The sequence below is a fragment of the Vanacampus margaritifer genome, chromosome 2 (assembly GCF_051991255.1).
Source record: "Vanacampus margaritifer isolate UIUO_Vmar chromosome 2, RoL_Vmar_1.0, whole genome shotgun sequence".
NCBI lineage: Eukaryota > Metazoa > Chordata > Actinopteri > Syngnathiformes > Syngnathidae > Vanacampus > Vanacampus margaritifer.
This window is the reverse complement of record NC_135433.1, coordinates 10,631,386-10,649,856: the sequence shown is the minus strand read 5'-3', so window position 1 is coordinate 10,649,856 and position 18,471 is coordinate 10,631,386. Positions and strand designations below refer to the sequence as shown.

General features: G+C 38.5%; 1 protein-coding gene across 1 annotated transcript in view; it reads right to left on the bottom strand.

The window, feature by feature from the left end:
- The window catches only part of grin2aa (glutamate receptor, ionotropic, N-methyl D-aspartate 2A, a), a 156,301-nt gene that overhangs the window by 43,542 nt on the left and 94,288 nt on the right, over positions 1-18,471 (bottom strand). Inside the window, exons 3-4 of the mRNA XM_077555625.1 lie at positions 13,784-13,950; positions 9,843-10,271 (exon numbers count right to left, since the gene is read on the bottom strand). Of these exons, the coding sequence (XP_077411751.1) occupies positions 9,843-10,271; positions 13,784-13,950 (596 nt within the window). The remainder of the gene's footprint in view (positions 1-9,842; positions 10,272-13,783; positions 13,951-18,471) is intronic.

Below are 18,471 nucleotides of genomic sequence, written 5' to 3'. Positions count from 1 at the left end.
GAGTTATTATGAATTACTTTATCTTTCATTAGGAATCATTACATGATTTAATTAACTTTTGTTACTTATAATAACTTATTATAGTTATTATCTTTAGTTTTTTTGTTTTGCCAAGTTTTATTGTGCTTGCGGTGATGAATCAACGAGTTCTGTTGATGTGCTGTGTTGTCGACTCGTCATCCTCAAAAACGGCATATTGACAATGCATCATCAAAAACGCAAGAGATTCTCAACGTTCAAGTAGGGCTTGGCGATATAAACGGTATATTCAATATAAGGTATACATTTTGCCAAAGGTAGAGATTTTGACTCTACCGTCTTACCACGGTAGCGCATGTTGATGACGTCATTATATGGTGCATGTTGATGACGTCATTACATCTGCGTCCCACCCTTGCGCATGGCTCGCGCTAAACATAGCGAGTGAAAAAAATAATCACAGGTGGTTAATGAAGCTTCATTTCCCATCACTATTTGCATGCACTGCCATGATCAGGAAGAAAATGCAAGCTAACACCTGCTGCTGAGAGAAAATTGGTCATGAGGGTGAAGAGTCAACCGAGAACCATCAAAAAGCAGATCTGTCAAGAATAAGAAGCTGCTGGAATACAGCTGTCAGTGTCCACAGGACTGAGAGGCTACAGTGCAAGAAGGAAGCTGGAAGGCTCAACTGAAGATTGCTGCTGATCATATGGACAAAGATAAGACTTTCTGCAGGAAAGTTCTGTGGTCAGACAAAACAAAAACTGAGCTGTTTGACCACAATGCACAGCAATAAGTTTGGAGGAGAATAGGTGAGGCCTTAACACTAAGAACACCATGCCTACCATCAAGGTTATATTAATTAACTAAAACTAAAGAAAAAACTCAAATTCAAAAACAATTTTGTTAACAAAATAAAATATAAACAAAAATGCTTTTAAAAAAAAAAAAACGAACTAAAACTAACTATAATTATAGCAAAAATTTTGGTTATCAATTTAATGCATGAGCCTTTGGGGATGATTTATTTTGATGTTAACCGGAATAAGGACATTTGAAAGTGTGTCACACAAAAGTGAAGTCATCTAGCCGCAACCAAAAGAAAAGCACCTTCAGATGACGTTGCTAAACTAAACTAAAACTAAGCATTTATGAAATAACAAAAACTGATACAATCTAACAGAACCACCCTGAAAACTAATTAGAAATAACTAAATTTAAAAAACAAAACTCAAAACGAGATAAAAACTAACTAAAATTAAAAATTCCAAAACTTTAATAACCCTGCCTACCATCAAGCATGGCGATGGTAGTATTATGCTGTGGGGCTGTTTTGCTCCCAATAGAACTGGTGCTTTACACAGAGTGAATGGGATAATGAAAGGAAGAGGATTAACTTCCTTTTTTTTGTTTTTCTTTCAAAAATCATCACCTCAAAGTTTGGGTTTTGGGCACTGTTGGGTGTTCTAACAGCACAATGACCCAAACACACATCAAAAGTTGCAATGGAATGGCTAAATCAAGCTAGAATTAAGGTTCTAGAATGGCCTTCCCAAAGTCCTGACTTATTAAACCCCATTGAGAACATGTGGATAATGCTACAGAAAGTCCCTGTCAGCAAGCCAACAAAATTAACTGAACTGCACTAATTCTGTCAAGAGGAGTGGTCAAAGATTTAACCAGAAGCTTTCCAGAATCTTGTGGCTGGTTAACAAAAGCGCCTCATTGAAGTGAACATGGCCAAGAGACATCAGATATCCATCCATCCATTTTCTTAACCGCTTGTCCTCACAAGGGTCGCGGGGGGGGCTGGAGCCTATCCCAGCTGGCTTCGGGCAGTATGCGGGGTACACCCTGAACTGGCTGCACACTCACAATCACACCTATGGACAACTTGGAGAGTTGACATCAGACATGTAACCAAAAATTTACTTTGCCGTATATGTACTGTATATTTTTTTTACCCAGCAGATTTGCTAACGTTTTCTGTTAAACCCGAATAAAGTCGTAAAAGAAGAAAAATTCATAAATCTTTTTTTTTTTTTTTTTACAAGAAAGTATCCGTTCCAATTACTCTATCAGAGAAAAATCTGAGCTGTAGAAATAACTGGATGCTCAGGAGAGCCATGACATTATATGTTCTTTGTAAGTGTTTGTAAACTTTTGGTCACGACTCTGTACTGTATGTGGGACTCTGCTAATAGTATAGATTTGAGATTTTTTTTTTTTAATGGATTACATTATGATGTGAGGGATCAGCCCAAAGGCAACAATATACGGGGCCAGTGCAGGTTCTGAGGGCCACCAAACGGGCCACCACCCGAGAAGGCTCAACGTAGAACCCCGCCCTCCTTTAAATGTGAATGTATGTGATAGCAATACTTTCAATATCATAAACTGTAGATTGCATGTTCACATAGCATCCACAGATGTTATGTTTATCCAGGCAGCTGTACACCTTATATGTAGGGTTGGGGAATCCAGGTCCAGAAAATAAAAACCCTGCCACAGATTGCCTTTTGCCACAGGTGCGTCTACTTATACTAACTGGTAGGTAATCAAGATCATAGAACACCCGTTGAGTAGAAGCACCTGAGGCTAAAGTCAAACTGTTTCAGGGTTTGTTCTCTCTGGGCTTGGATTCCCCAACCTTGCTTATATGCAACTGTTCTGTTTTGTTTGGCATCACATGCAGTTGGCACGTGCAGGGGCACTATGGGTGCCGGGGCACATGCCCTTTTGGCAACGATGCCCAAAGTGTCCCTTTGTCTATTTATTTATTTTATATGTAAAAAAAATAGTTTGTGAAAGTAGTTTTGTTGCCTTCCAAAACTAAAATTCAACAACATCATTTTGATAAAACAAATTATTATTATTACGTTATCCTTGGATGGCATCATACTACGAGACGCGCCCCTTTCAGCCAGGTTGCGCGCCACTACACCTGCGGTCGGTAAGTTGGTGGCTCCGTTTCTATTTACGTAGTCTCACTCACAGTAAACAAGCCAAGGTCATAGAATTCAGGAAACTCAAACAAAACTAATGCCTTTATTTGATAGATCTTGTAGACATGATCACAGAGCATGCTGCGTGCTAGCCTAGCTTCAATTGAAATGTAGTGAAACAAGTTGTAATCAGCCTCGCAACTACGATGAAGTCTGACATTTAGGCGCAGTTGGCTCTGAGGACGCGGGGAAGATGTCCTTTCACAAAGACCACGAGCCTTCCCATCCACTTTCGCCGCTGCAAAAATCTAAAAAACTAACTAAAACTAACTTTCCTCTTCCATTTGGGCGGGCATGGAGCTTCTGCTCCAACTACTGATGTGTTTAAGGTACACAGAATATGTCGGAACAACAGTTTCATTATGTGTGATTTATTGTTTAACCATTATTTTAATTAAGAATTTTACAATTGTCACTGCATTCCCCTGACATGCAGGACCTACAGTATGCCCAGCCTGGGCTTACAGGTGCTCGTCAAAAAATATCCTCAAAAAGTTAAATAAATTCTGTAATTCCATTCAAAAAGTCAAACTTTAACTCTTTGACTGCCAAAAACGTTAAATAACGTTTAGTAAAATCCTATGGAGTACCAAAGACGTTAAAAGACGTTTGTTTCAAAACAGAGGTGGAACTAACCATTTTCTATTGTTGATTACTGAAAAACGGAATAAGGTAGAAACAAACTTTTTTTTCTGATGAAAGATGAGAGTCCAATCTTTCATTTGGTAGTACGTGTGTTTCCATAGTCCAAACACATAATTTTCTGTGGACCTTGAAAGATCAGTCAAAATGCTTAAATCGGCTGGCACCCACGGCATCCCTTTTCTGAAAACGTCTGGCAGTCAAAGAGTTAATAGATTCAGGGTCCACAACTTAAGCGATTTCAAATATTTATTTCTTTATTTTTATATTATTTGGGCTTCCAGCTCATAAAACCTGTAAAAACAGGATGTCGAAAAATTTGAATAATGTGAAGAAATCGCCATGCATACTTCCCAGTCTTTTGCATGGACAAAAAAAAAGATGGATGGTATTTTCAAAACGATATGCCAATCTTCAATAATTGGTTGGATTCCCTTTGCCTTAATCACTGCCTCGATGCTCCGTGGCATTGCCTGGGGGTTCTGGAAGTCCAGGCTTTATTGATGTTTGCTGTTAGCTCTTTGTTTTTGGATCTAGTGGCCCTCATTGTCCTCTTGATATTACTTGAGTTGTGGGCCCTAAATCTATAATCTATGAAACTTTGACTTTTTGAATGGAATTACGGAAATGATCAACTTTTCGAGAGGTATTAAAATTTTTTGACGAGCACCTGTATATATTTCACCAGTCATGTCTGAGCAGTCATGGATTATGGACTTGAAATGTGGACATATTTCCAACAACAACGGGAAGATCAATTTTTTTTGGTGTGTGTTCTGTAAAGCCTGTCCCACATACATCTGGGCTACAGACTGCAATTACCTGTCAGAACACACGAGTGCCACACCTTTTTCCCCGCGAACATCGCGTTCACATACTGACAAGTAAGTGTTGAAGTATTTGAAAGCACATTGTTTTCCACAACAAGGTGAGTAGTCCACTGTAAATCTGTCATGACAGCACATTCTCTTCAGGGGTTAAGGGACATTTCTCTTGCTTCTAATGTGCATGTATGTGTACAAGTGCAGACACCAAGCAAACCCACTCACACACACAGAATATTTAATTTAGAAGAAAATCTGACAGTTGCTCAGTTTGCGGCAGTGGCCAGTGCTCTTTGCTGTGCATTTTTATGAATGGGCCATTTTTATCAATAGTTCCTAATTATAGTGCACTTGTCAGTTTGTTTGTTTCTAGTGTACTGTATACTAGTTCCTTCTTATTTAATAACATTTAATTAATTTGCTGCACTTTACAGTCGCATTATGAGGATGCAATGTTACAGGACACATTGTATTACGATAAAACATACTTTTACTGAAGTACTGTATATAACTTGACTTGGTAGAATTGCTCCCAATGGACCTGGCAGTGCCTTGCATGGCAGGAGTCGGCCATTGGTGTGTGAATGGGTGAATGTGAGGCTTAAATGTAAAGCGCTTTGGGCACCATATGGTGTAGTTAAAGCGCTATATAAAAAAGCAGTCCATTTACCATCAAAAGCATAGTGGTATCGGTGACCTCCAAAGAGTTGAATACTCGTACTGATATCGGTCTGAAAAACCGTATCGAACATCCCTATTAATATTACTAACATTGCAAAACTGTTGTACATGACAAACTTGTTGGTACACTTCCAATAAAATAATGATCACTGAATTAATTTGAAACTGATTGAAGCAATAATAAATGCAGAATGTTAACTAAAGGTTATCAGGCATTGCTTATTATTTTTTTGGTCCAACACAATTAGTAGACAAAGTAATTATTTTGATACAAAACCTTGTGAGCTAATCACTGCAGTCAAATGATTTATGCAACACTCAATTAGGTCCTGTCTACACGTAGCAGGTGTTTTTGCAAACGGGAGATGATTATATGCGTTTTGCCCTGTCAGCCATTCGTCTTTTTCTTTTAAGGAGTCAAACCCTATAGTGAACCTTGGTGGAAATGTTTCTCAGGCTTGGGTATTTGTTTGGGTCCATCGTACTCCAACAACAGTGTTATTTTCCCCTTTGTCCTCCCTCCTAATTATAGAATGTTCTATCCATTTTAAGTGGAGCATAGCAAGATGCAATAACGGGACACGAACAAGCGCCAGACCTTAGAGGAAGGAGGAAGAGTGGGAGTGGGAAAGAGAAAAGAGGTTGATAAAGAGGTGAATGAGAGTTGAGGAGGAAGTTTGGGTTTTAGGCATTGAAGACAGGCAGGGAAATGAAAAAATGGATACAGCAGTGGGATGCTGTGCTCCAAAACGGAAGAGCCCCTTGATGAAACCTTCTGTTCCTCCGCTCTTCTATTTCCCCTTGTCGCGCATCCACACGTGCCTCATAAGGTGCACTTCCATTACCCTCAGTTTTGCGCAAAAGGCAAGTTGCGCAAAAGCAAGCCGGTAATGGAAACACGTGATTTTCCCAAAAACTGTCAAATATCGCAAAAAAAAGAGAAGTTTTTACACTCTCATGAGGTGGTTTTTGAGACGTGTAAAAATAGAAGTATTTCGCAAAAGTGTAATGGATACACTTTTTGCGCATTGCGTAGTCATGTGACCCCCGCCAGGTCACGGTGGAAAGGAAGTAGGAAGTACGAAGTACGGGCCACTCGCTTTTGTGTCGGAGCTGCCTCCGGAGGGGATAACAAGTCTTTTTAAGCACAAAGCGATTAAGCTATGGAGCCAATATGCCGCCGTCCAACGCACGTACGTCCCATATCGTTGCATGAGAAATGGCCGTTGCCCCTGGCAACGAGCAAACGAGCGACATACGGCGCACGTCGTCGTTGAAATCCATCCGTCCGCACCATAACTCAAGTTATGTTAAGCGCGCGCACACACACCAACAACCAAATTGCCGAACCCGCCCGATGAGGGGAGGGAGATGTTTTTAAAGTAATATTAAGAACTCCGGGCGTCTGTCTTCCGTAAACATCATGAGCACCTCCTACAGAACTGGGAGACGCGACATTACGAGAATTGTGCCTCAGAAGCGAAACGCTCTTCAATGGAAACACCGGCAAGTAGATACAGTAGTACAATAAAATTGTACAATATCGCTTTTATTTTTGCGAAAAACTGTGATGGAAACGCAGCTATAGTCTCCTTCTAACCTTTATATAGCTGGGAAGCAGCCAGTGGGAAATGCTGTACGTCTTGCCAGCTCTGTCTGACTTACAATTTAACAAAGAAGACAGATTCTACACACACTCGGGGCCACCTTGCAATATTGTACAGTATTTAAAACAATCAGTGCAAGTATTTTATTAAGCTTTGTTTATGTGTCAAAGAGGGAACCCGGAGAAAATTCTGCTCAATCAGGACATCCAAGTGCTGTGAATCGGAGCCAGCTGATTTTGCCCAGCTGCCTCAGGTTCTTTCCCAGGTGATGAGGGGCCACAGATGGCTCTGTCTGGTTGAGAGAACTCAGCCAATGAGCCCCTGTGGCCTGGACTGGAGAAACATGATTGGTCAAGCCGAGGTCAGCCCTGTGGGCCATTAAAAGTTGTCAGTACGTCAATGGCCAGTGGGAGAGATAAGGGGATGAGGTTAACACATACGCTGAGGAAGACATGCAGACACATTCATCAAACGGTTAAGTACTGAAAATTGACTTATTTACAGCAGTTCAGTTATCCTTTATGATGGAGTCCTTTACATTCTGTGCTGTGGCTATATCGGGAATTGGAAAGACTAAAACCACAATCATGATTATATTTATAATGCAATATCATACAGCTCCAATAAACTCTTATTTATTGAGACTTAGATTCTCCCATTAAAGATAAACTATTATATGCATCGCTCATTGAAACTCATTGAATTGTGCTTAATGAGCATAAACAAGGGATACTGTATAATGATAAAATGGGTAAAACTGGGGGTTTTGGAATTAGCTGTAGCATGAATGCAATGTTGGTGTTATATGTAAGATAAGGTTATAATATTGCTAATTACAAATATGAATAGTTCACTGTTACGTGAAATTTAGGGTGTAATGTGTATGGTTCAGTAAAATGTGTGCAGTGTATTGTGTAGTGTGTATTATATTGATAGGTCAGTGGTACATTGAAAATGAATATATTATGGATAACTAATTATTGATGGTTAAATATGATATTGTGAAACAATTACGGTGCATTGTAAATTGTAATATTGTGTGTAGTATTATATTTTATTGCGTGTATAGACATATTTTACTATCCCTAGATACTGCTGATATACTAAAAATGAAGTAAATATGCATGGGTAGGAATAGATAAGATTAAACTTCCTCCTACTTTTTTTTGGACATGTATGTGTAAGCAGATCATTTATTTCCTATGCTGTATTAGTTATGTCTAACTATTTTTTGCTTTTTACATTCATTGGTGGTTTTAATTTTGTTTTCATTCACAAGTTACTGTATTATACTGTACTATTATTTTTTAATTTTTGAATGTTTGAATGCAATCACTCCAACTGCCTTGCAATTAAACCTTCTTTTTCTTTCAGCTGCATCATATCAGACATTGCATGGCCACATAACATCCTGTAATACGGTATCTAAATGTAGCTCTAAGACATTGCAGATACAAAATGGTTTATTTGTCAGTTATTTTAATCGGAAGGAACTTATACACGGAATTTGGTTTATGCTGTTTGTCCGGTTTGATAGTGTCACAGCAAGATGGGTTTATTTGGCATTAAGGCTGGGAATTAATTTGCCTTTAAAATTACATACAGGGCAAAAATTGGCACTTCCCACCCGTTAAAGAAAGAAAACTAACAAAGGTCTCTGAATTAATGCCAAACATGAGACAGCTGGATCCGTTTGCTCACTTTGAGTGAGACAAAATAGCTGTTGACAGACAGGTGCATGAGTGGGCGTGTTTGTGTAGAGCGATGACGTAAAAATCAGTTTACGGCTATTATACATGAACGGCGATCAGGAGAATTACTCAAATCTGCACTTTGGCCGGAGTTTTTTTAAACCATCGTTTTTAAATCCTGATGTGGCTCGCTTTTCCAACAATGGTTCAGAAGACCGGATGGTGATAGGCATTCCAGCCAAATAAAAAAATCCACCCTCTAGTCAAACACACATACTGTATGAGTAGCAAGAACAAGCCTTATTTCAACACGTCGGGACTTGCAACTGTGGCAGAGTATTGGCTGCCCTCTTGTGGTCATTTTAAATAAATTAATTGCCATACATTTCCTGACATTTTAAAGAAAAATGCTATGGCTATCTGTGTTTAAAATTATTTGTCATCGTTTTGTTTGGAATTCTTTTGTATCAAAAGTACTAGTGGTATCGCTACTTGGTATCAATGACTACTCAAATGTTACATACTCCTACTGGTATCAGCCTGAAAAAAAGTGATATTGACCAGCCCTAATGACAACAGTCTCAAGGAGAACGGAGGAGACGCACACACTCGCCAACCAGACTAACTCTAGGTTCTAAATGTCAGTCGTTAGGTCAAGTCACACCAATGTGCGACTTATGGCTTTAATACACTTCATAAAAATTGTTGATATCTTTACTTTTTTTTTTGTTTTGCTATATTTTTACTAGACTTACTTTAAAAAAATAAATACTGTACAGTTCTATTATTCTTCTGTGCTTTTTTTTTTTTTTTTTTTTTTTTAGCAGACTGGCATTCAAATCCTTCCAAGGGGAAAACACATTTGATAAGGGAGTACATTGAGTTACAAGTTCAATCACGGAACAAGTTAAACTAATAAATCAAGGTACCCCTGGATATGAATTTAAAATTTTCTTTGTGATGGCATGCAGAGAAATATCGTTAGCTGGCTGAAAAGTCAATAAAAGAAATGGAAAGAACTGAAGCCTGGCTAATATATCAACAGTATCTAATAGCAATCCACAGCTATCATGTCTCAAGGGGGAACTACAAGACAAGACATCAAAGACATCCAGTGCACTTTGTAAATACTATAACATTCCAACAATGTCATCATCGTTGCTACATTATTAGTCTTCTGTCAGTGATTCACTTGTCCCAAACAATTTGATGCTACACACTAAAAGGTGAGGCACAATAATGTGTTCAGAGTGCAAATACTGAGGACATTTTTAATGTAGAAAGAAGGACCCCAAGCTAGAGAAACTCATGGATTGTGTATGTGTTGCAATAGAAACCAAATCAACCTCCTTTTGTGAATGAATGTGTTTTGTTGACACGGCCAAATATGCTTGTTGGAGCTTCACTTACTTGTGTAGTGCGCTAGGTGGCAGCTTGCTCGTCTTTTCCATCTGGCCGTAGCAGGACGTCCGAGCTTCGGGGATGTCGCCGTACTCATCCAACATGGCTGCCGCTGCTGACGTTATGATTCCCAAACCATCGCGCACGCGCGCCTCCAACGGATAATCCCAGTCATCATAGGAGACCGAAATCATTCCTGATGGGAACTCTTCAGGTGTTATTTCCGGGTTGCCGGTGGTCAGAGACGGTACGATCCAGATGTAGCCGAAGCCCGTGAGGCCTAGAGAGCGAGCCTCCTCCAGGATGTAGACAGCCTCGTCCTTGGAGCAGTAGAGGAGAACTACCGGTGACTGGACCTTCTTCAACATGATCTGAGACCGGCTGTCTTCCTCCACTGCATCCAGAGTGATGATATTCTGCAGGTCCCAGCCAACAAAACTGCAAAGTGCATAAGCGTTGAAAGATTAATTCTGTGACATACTTTTAATTATTTTCATTCATTATTATTTTCTTTTACAGTAATAATAATAATAATATTATTATTATTATTATTGTGTTTTTTTCTTTGAATAAAGAACGACAGAAGGTTACAGCCTATGCAAATTAGAGTAAATTTGAAGATATCAAAGCAACACCACTCTTCAAGTCTCTAGTTTCTTGTGCACCATTTGGATAGAACAGATTTGGTTGAGATTGCGTTGCGCTTCAAAAACATATTTCTGAAAATAGGGAACACCATCAGTCTACATAGATCAGATAACATCTCTTTTATAATCCATCTCTCTAGAAAGTTATCTGAAGTGAGAGGTAACAAGTGTTCATTAAAAGTCCCGCTAGAAAAGAGCGGTAAGCTCATTTATCTTTCTTATCTCATGGCTGATCTTTTTTTTTTTTTAAATGTCCAAAGTGATAATATTCAGCACATCCCATAACACAAAGGGGAATTGCATCTGTGATGGATGGAAAAGGGCGCTACTGTTGAAATGAAAGACACAATCTGTAACAAATTGGTTGAAAACTGTGGAATTAGAATTAGACAAATTTTACCCTAGAGCTACAAAATAGCAATCAATGACAGCATAGCATCAAAACACTATTATGCATTTGCAGCAAAGTTATTGGGTCAAGATTATTTTGTGGAAATGATTTATTGTTTTAGTGCATTTTAAATTCAAACTGGGCTACTTTTCATAAACATAAACATCAAAATGCCTGTCACTGACCCGATTTATACACAAACCCCTGCGGTGACGGGGAGAAAGTATTGCTTCAGAACATATAGACATTGAACAGCATATATATTACAAAGAAAAATGCTTTGTTTCAACATGTTTTTTTCATGACATTCATCATTTCAGTAAACTCATGTATCATGTATCTTTAGCGATAACATCCCCCACCTTCACGTTCTACAGTATCTAGGCTGCATTTCATGAAGGCTCCTGAGAGTACCATAACATCTGCCAGCTCAGCCTTGACTCACTGAGCTGACTGGCCCACTTTATTTTCACTTGAGATGATAGAGGTCCTTTGCTATTAAAGCTGTCTGCCCATGACCAAGCCCCAGTGAGCGGGTCGAACAGCAGCACGGGATATTGACAGTTAATTATAGCCACTCATGCAAATTATTCTATAATTAATATTTTGTTATTATTTCAACATTAAGATCAACAATCAGAGGGAATATATATATTTCCATTTCTGTGCTAAATGGCATTGCAGGTGTACTCTCAGCAGATGATGGTTCGACTTTTGAGCACATACTGTGCTATTTTGTCACTTATCAAATTAAAATAATGACAACAAAAGTTTTTCATCCATCTATCCATTTTCTATACGGCGTGACCTCAAGTAATTGGTAGGCATGGTACAACAATGGTTACCTGACTATGCTGCCAAAAACATTGAGGATGATGATGACGGTTGTTGTTGCTATCGTCATCAAAAAGGAGCACAATTAACATAAATGGACAAATCAAACCGCACAGTTTGGGTCAACGCAGATTTAAGTAATTCACAGACTACTAACCCTCGCCATCATCTTGGAATTGCTGAAGCGTTTATTTGACTTGCAGCTAAATATTATGGGCTGCTGCTATGTTAAGCATTTGACTACAGCATCAGTCAAAATGACCTAGAGGTGTGGAAGACAGCAAAGCTGCAGGAGTACTAAACCAAACTGTCATCCACATTAATTTCAAGAGTGCTGCTTAAATCCTCGTGGGCTGCTGTGTTTGAAACCAATATGAGGAGCGGAGATGAAACATCCAAGGCCAAACACTGAGTGCAGTAAGTCGCCAAGACAGTAAACAACCTGATTCACCGCAGGGACATCTGCTGTGATGATGGATGAGATTACAGTACAAAAACGGAGAAATTATTCTGGAAATAAGATGCTCGGAACTTTTTGAAGAGGTAAATTGGGGCTTATCTAATAAAGAGGAAGCACTCATTTATGTTTTTGGACAGCTGTTTAATTTGTTTATGAGAGCGATATATATCTTCGTGTATGAGAACGATCTACTGGTTATGACAGATGTCAATGCAGCGTTCCTACATTTCTATGTACGTAAAGCTCCATTATGCTGTAGGCACAAAGCCAGCATCAAAGATGTGATGCCGCTCTCCTCCGGCAGTTGTCTAATTTGCTGAACCTCCATGCGGTTATTAGCAGTCTTGCTTATGCAGTACGCAAATGCAATGCAGATGAGGCAACGGTTATGCTGATTGGGCGGAACAGTTTCATTTTGGTATGAAATTGCATCTGTGTAAAAACCTTTTGGGGCTTACTCTTTGGTCCTGTGCCTACAAAATACCAAAAACTTTGTTTTTTTTTTCATCATATTGTTTTTTTCTATATAAATGTGTTTTATAACTAATTGGAGAAATAAGTGATAATTGCCATTCACTTCCTGCAATTTTAAGGAAAAATACCACAGGGGTGGTGTGGCTCAGTGGTAGAGTGGTCCGCTCCCAACCCAGGGGTTTTGGATTTGATCCCATGCCATTGTGACCAGATTGAAAAACCCTTGAGCAAGATACTGAACCCCCAGTTGCTCCTGATACTGCGTCATCAGTTGGTGAGTTAATAGTGGAACGTAAAGCACTTTGAGGGCCTTGTAAGGTTGACAAGTGGTATATAAATGTAGTACCATTTACATCTGGAATTATATTTTAGTTTATCAAGATCTAAAATTTGTTATGACTGTGTTTTGAGTTTGGTCATGAGGTCACTGAATTGTTATGATCTTGTATTATGTTGTCCCTTATGATGATGCAGTCGCTGTGTGAGGTACTGGTCATTATTATTTTGTAGTTGCTATAAGTTGCTATGGTCCTTAAGATGATATTTTTTGATGATGTGTTAGCCGCTCTTAGTTTGTCTAGTTTTAGACAAATGTCCCTTATGATGAGAATATTGTCAGTTGTTATGATATTAGTCACTCTTAGTTTGTCTAGGAACTCTTGTTTTGTCCTATAGGCTTTTATTCTATCATATTGAATTGTGCATTGCATTGTGCATTGTCAAGAGTATGACACTTCTGCCATAATTTTGTCTAGCCTGTCCAAGGTTCTTTGTCAAGGTTTCTCCCTCAAGTGTTTTCTTCGAGGCTATATGAATCAAGCTCTACTTCCTACATTGACTATTTCACAACTCCTGTGTCTTGTCTGCGTTTGGTCCTTAGTCCGCACCTCACGTGACAAAATAGTTTATTTTGGGATAATGGGCTATTACAGTTTATCAATATCACACAGCTCTAAATTGGTCATTGTTGGGACTGTTTTAATTATTGAGAAATATCAAAATCCAAATTAGAAACTGACAGCATATTTTAGGTAGCGTTACATGTCTGCTGTATGCATATTGGCTTTAGTTCCCTCATGTACACGTTATGTATAACATTATCTGTCCTATATATGCAATTAAGGCAAAACAAAATGGATTGCACCTGTTGTCTACAGTCGTTTTTAGAATGTTGATGAACTCCTGGTAGCCGGGGAATTTTGACGTAACTATTGAAAAGATGTGCCAGTCGTACTCCTCCATGATGTTCAGCATCAGCAGAGCCTCCTGCTGGATGGAAGCACCAAACTGGAAGAATGTTGACTTCACGTCCTGAAAACAGGCAGAAAAGACCGCAATAATAAGATTTTGTTGTTTGATGCAATAATACATTACTTCATCAACAATATTTTAGACAATTCGAAAATAAATTTGGTTGAACATTAGAATAATCTTTGACAGAACAGATGGACTGTACACTCATACACATACACACACACACACACACACACACGCACACACAAAGACAATATAGAGTGTGCATGGCAATATAATGCACGAGTGAGGGGCTCTGAATAATTCAATTAAGCCCAAATTGGATTGAGGCAGTGCAGGCAGGCTGCAGAAGTCTCCTAGGCCGAATTGACGGGGAATGAGGGTTCCATTCACGCTGACTCGTTCAAACACACTCCATTAAACTGGACTCTGGATTGTTTCTCCAGTTAATTTATTCAAACATGTGATTGGACAGCGCTGACAAGCACTAGTGCAGGTGAACAAATTAACTCCATTCAGGTCGGCAGATTCACACCAAATGACTCATTTGTGTGAAGGACTATTAGACGAGGTGAAATGAGACAAAAATAATGAGAGAAGAGCATGTGGGAGGGCACTGTATGTAACCCTATCTTGACTTGTTAAATGCATAATTTAGTGTGTCTATGTGTGTGTTTGCATTAACATGAATTGTGCACAAATCGCAGATATCCTAAAAAAAATATCCAGCATATATAATGCATATTTGAAACCCAGGAGAGCCTTTGTGATGTCGATGTTGACCCTTTCATCATCTCATGTTAATCATTCACTTTATATATACATACATAGCATTGAGTGCAGCGGATTGCACTTTTAACCCTGTGAAAGTTCAGCTACAGTACATGCATGACCAAGCATTTGCTTCCCTTGTGCAATTATGCCCTTTGAACTGTGTACTGTGTAGTCACTGTTAGCGTTAACTGTGCATCTTTTTTTTTGCCTCACATATATCAAGACTCGTGTTTTTCTCTGGTCTCTGTGTGCTTGTATGCTGAAAGGGTGGAGCATGGTGGCATAGCAAGGAGGTCATGCTGTAAGACGTGTCACTTCCTGTCTTCATCACAGCGGTAGTCAAGACTCTCACACTTTGCAGCAATGTAGAGCTAGCTGTGACTAGCAGGGAGATTTCATAATACGTATTGGCTGTATAGTATGCATTTATATTGCAATGCTTTGATCCTCTAACGTGGCTAAAAAAGGGTTGCAGATAGTTATAAATACCTTTCTAAGTTCAGTAGGTTCTTTGTTTTTCTGTCCGTTATATGCTAAGTGCTAACTGCAATACACCAGTTGCCAATGGACATTTTTCGTGCAACAGTTGGTATTCATATTTTGATGTATAGCTCCACTTCATGGCTAAGACTGGTTGCACTGGAGGTGTCGTTGAGCAAAGCACCAAACCCCCAAACCTCCTTTAGAGTACTCTTAACGACATCTCACGTGTGAAATGGTTGTTTGTGGTGTGATGCCATGTATACAGCATTAAAGTGAGTGAAAATACTAATTGTCTTTGGAGAGTCAAAAAATATATAAATAAATAAATAATACATTATGGATTTTATGCATGTGGCATGCAAGTGGTATTTTTTACTACGCATGGGCGAGTACCAATATCAGGCAATGGTACCAGACTATGAATAGAATACGAAGCCTTATTTAATGTTCTTGTTTTCACATGTACATTTACTTTTTCATGCCACCCTCTTGTGGCTGTTTTATGAACAGGAAGTATAAATTCAAATTAAAAATTGTCATTATTTTCCATGCAATTTTAAGGGGGAAAAAAAACTATAATACAAATACAATTGTGTTTTTATAAGCGTACTCTACGGTGACAAAAAGGCTTAGTACCAATTAAATCCAAAATACTGTGGCAATTGTTTTGACATTTTTGGAGACTGATGTGGACATGAGTAGAGATTCTGGTGACGATTCATAGCTTTCTTTTGTGTAATGAAGCACTGTTTACCTTTTGCAAATTTACAGTGTGCTCATATTCCCACATTTGCGGCCCCTTCTCAAGGTTTCTTACTTTTTCCCTGATGTTTTGTATTTGTATATGTATATGTATTTTTTTCTTGCCCTATTGTGGTTAACATCAGCAGGATGTCGTTCATATTTGGCAACTGTGGGTTTGTGAGACTCTTTTGTGATTAAGGTCTATATACATAAACTTGACTTGACTGGACTTGACGTGGCAACTGTAGGTCTTTCTTGAAAATGATCTGTCATTGTTTTTTGGGGAAATTCTATCTATCAAAAGCACAAGTTGTGTCTGGTGTCATGGTGTCTGTATCCGTGACTACTCAAACGTTGAGTACTCATAGCGGTCTAAAAAAAAGGTGATATCAATCATTCCTAATGTTTATATTTTTATTATTTATAAGTGATAAGGGCACACAGCACGAGAAGTTAAAACAGACATGAGTTATAAATAGTACTTTGTAGTTCTCATGTCCTCTGCTGCCAATAGACTCAATCAATGTCACGTACACAAACGTGTGCACACACACACATGACTGTTTGCAGGTTTGTAAGCCACACACTCACCCTACTAAGATATGTACTTGTCATATAAAGTAAAGGAATGTCTTAGGCTATATTGTACAGCTGCACCAGTGGCACAAACAGTGTGTTACATGCTGAGCTTTAAAGCCCGGGAGTGTCCACTGGCGGATAGGCTCAGTGATGTGAAAGCAAAAAAAGAAAAAAAAATCCTATGTGGCACATTGCTAAATATAACCAGACAGGGCTAGAAATAGCTGCAGCAAAACAATAGAGATGGAAATTTCTGTGGGGTGGCAGGGGAGATTAAAATACAAAATGGGCAATGCGCATTTGAGTCAACACAGCCAAAGAATACAAAACAACATGATGTTTAAATGATTACAAAAAAAAACTGAAATCAATATTTCCCATATGGATGATGCATACAGCCGTTTGTATTTTCATGTAAAATTACCATATGCATAAAGTATATCAACAATATCCAAAATCATCCAAGTCAGGTTAATTAGAGGTTCTAATTTGTACATAAGTGTGAATGTGAATGTCTGTGCCTGTTTAAAATACATGTGCACTGTAATTGGCTGGCAAAATAAGATCAACAAACATGCACACACTTTAAATGCTTTTAATGTAAATATTGACTCTCCACATCTATACCACATAGTGTATTTAATGAAAAATTATATATGTTAGAACATTTGCAATTACATAAGTTTATAATACTGGTAATTATAAATGCATGGTTAACTAAGTCATAACACCCATTATGTATCCCACCTGGCACCATCCACTTGTTTGTTTGTTGTTTAAGTATACCATCATGTACCATCATGGTTGTTGAACAAAACGAATCAGGATACAATAATATGGTCAGCTCAAATGAAACAGTTATGGTCTTTTGAATGCCATTGAAAAAAAGAGATCCTATTTTTAGGCCATGCTGAGGTTTCTAGAACAGTTAAAACACACACACACAACACACGCAGTTTGAACCCAGATGTTGCCGGATGTATGAATCAAATGCATCATCAGATCACTGTTTCTGTACTTTTGGGTTGTCTCAGATATAATGCACGAAGCACATGTAAAAATAGAAATAATAATAATATAGGATATGTACACTTGATCACATAAAGTCCCAGTTGCCTAATGGAACTAGACAAACATTACACTGAGGCAAATTAGTAAAGCTGGCCCATTAAAATAGTTGATGTTCAGTTGGTATAGCTCCTTAAAATAAAATACACGGGGCAAACGACTATATTCATATGCAGAATTTTTTTGTATGCTTGGCTGCAAGTAAGCTATAATTAAACTCATGTGCTCATCAATAATAAAAAAACAAACAAACATCCCATTATGGGTTGAACAATGAAATAGTGTTTTTTTTTCTGCCGAATGATGATCCTTTACTGGCACTGTCTGATTATGCCATAATATTGTATAATATATATATATATATATATATATATATATATATATATAATATTTTGCTTTTACAGAACGTTGTTAGCATAGCTAATGGCAACCAGAGAGAGAGTTTGACTGTTTCATAGATTTGTCTAAAAGTGCTTACATAAAAATGTGTCACATTTGCTTTGCATTTCCCATTAAAACTTCAGCTAACATTTGTCATCCCAAGTAGAGCGCATTAATGCAAAATGTGCTTGAGTAGGATTGAAAATGTTGAATGTGTTTTGGAGACCAAACAAGCCAGTGGCCTCCGACTGTTACACAAACTTTACCCACATGCATTATTGATCAAACGCGTGTGTGTGATGTCACAAGGCGAGTATTTTTGGCAGTAAATTTCTATGGCTAAAGCACACTGAGAGAGGAGGAAACTTATTCACTATATATACACTTACTTAAATGTATAGCACAGGGGCAGCATTGTATCTTGATTTGTGTGTGTGTGTGTGTGTGTGTTACTGCTGTGGTTTCTCTGTCAGGACTTTTTAACAAGCAGCCAAGCCCCCCACGGGGAAACACTGACAAAATAACATCATCCTCTCGCTCCCTTCCTGC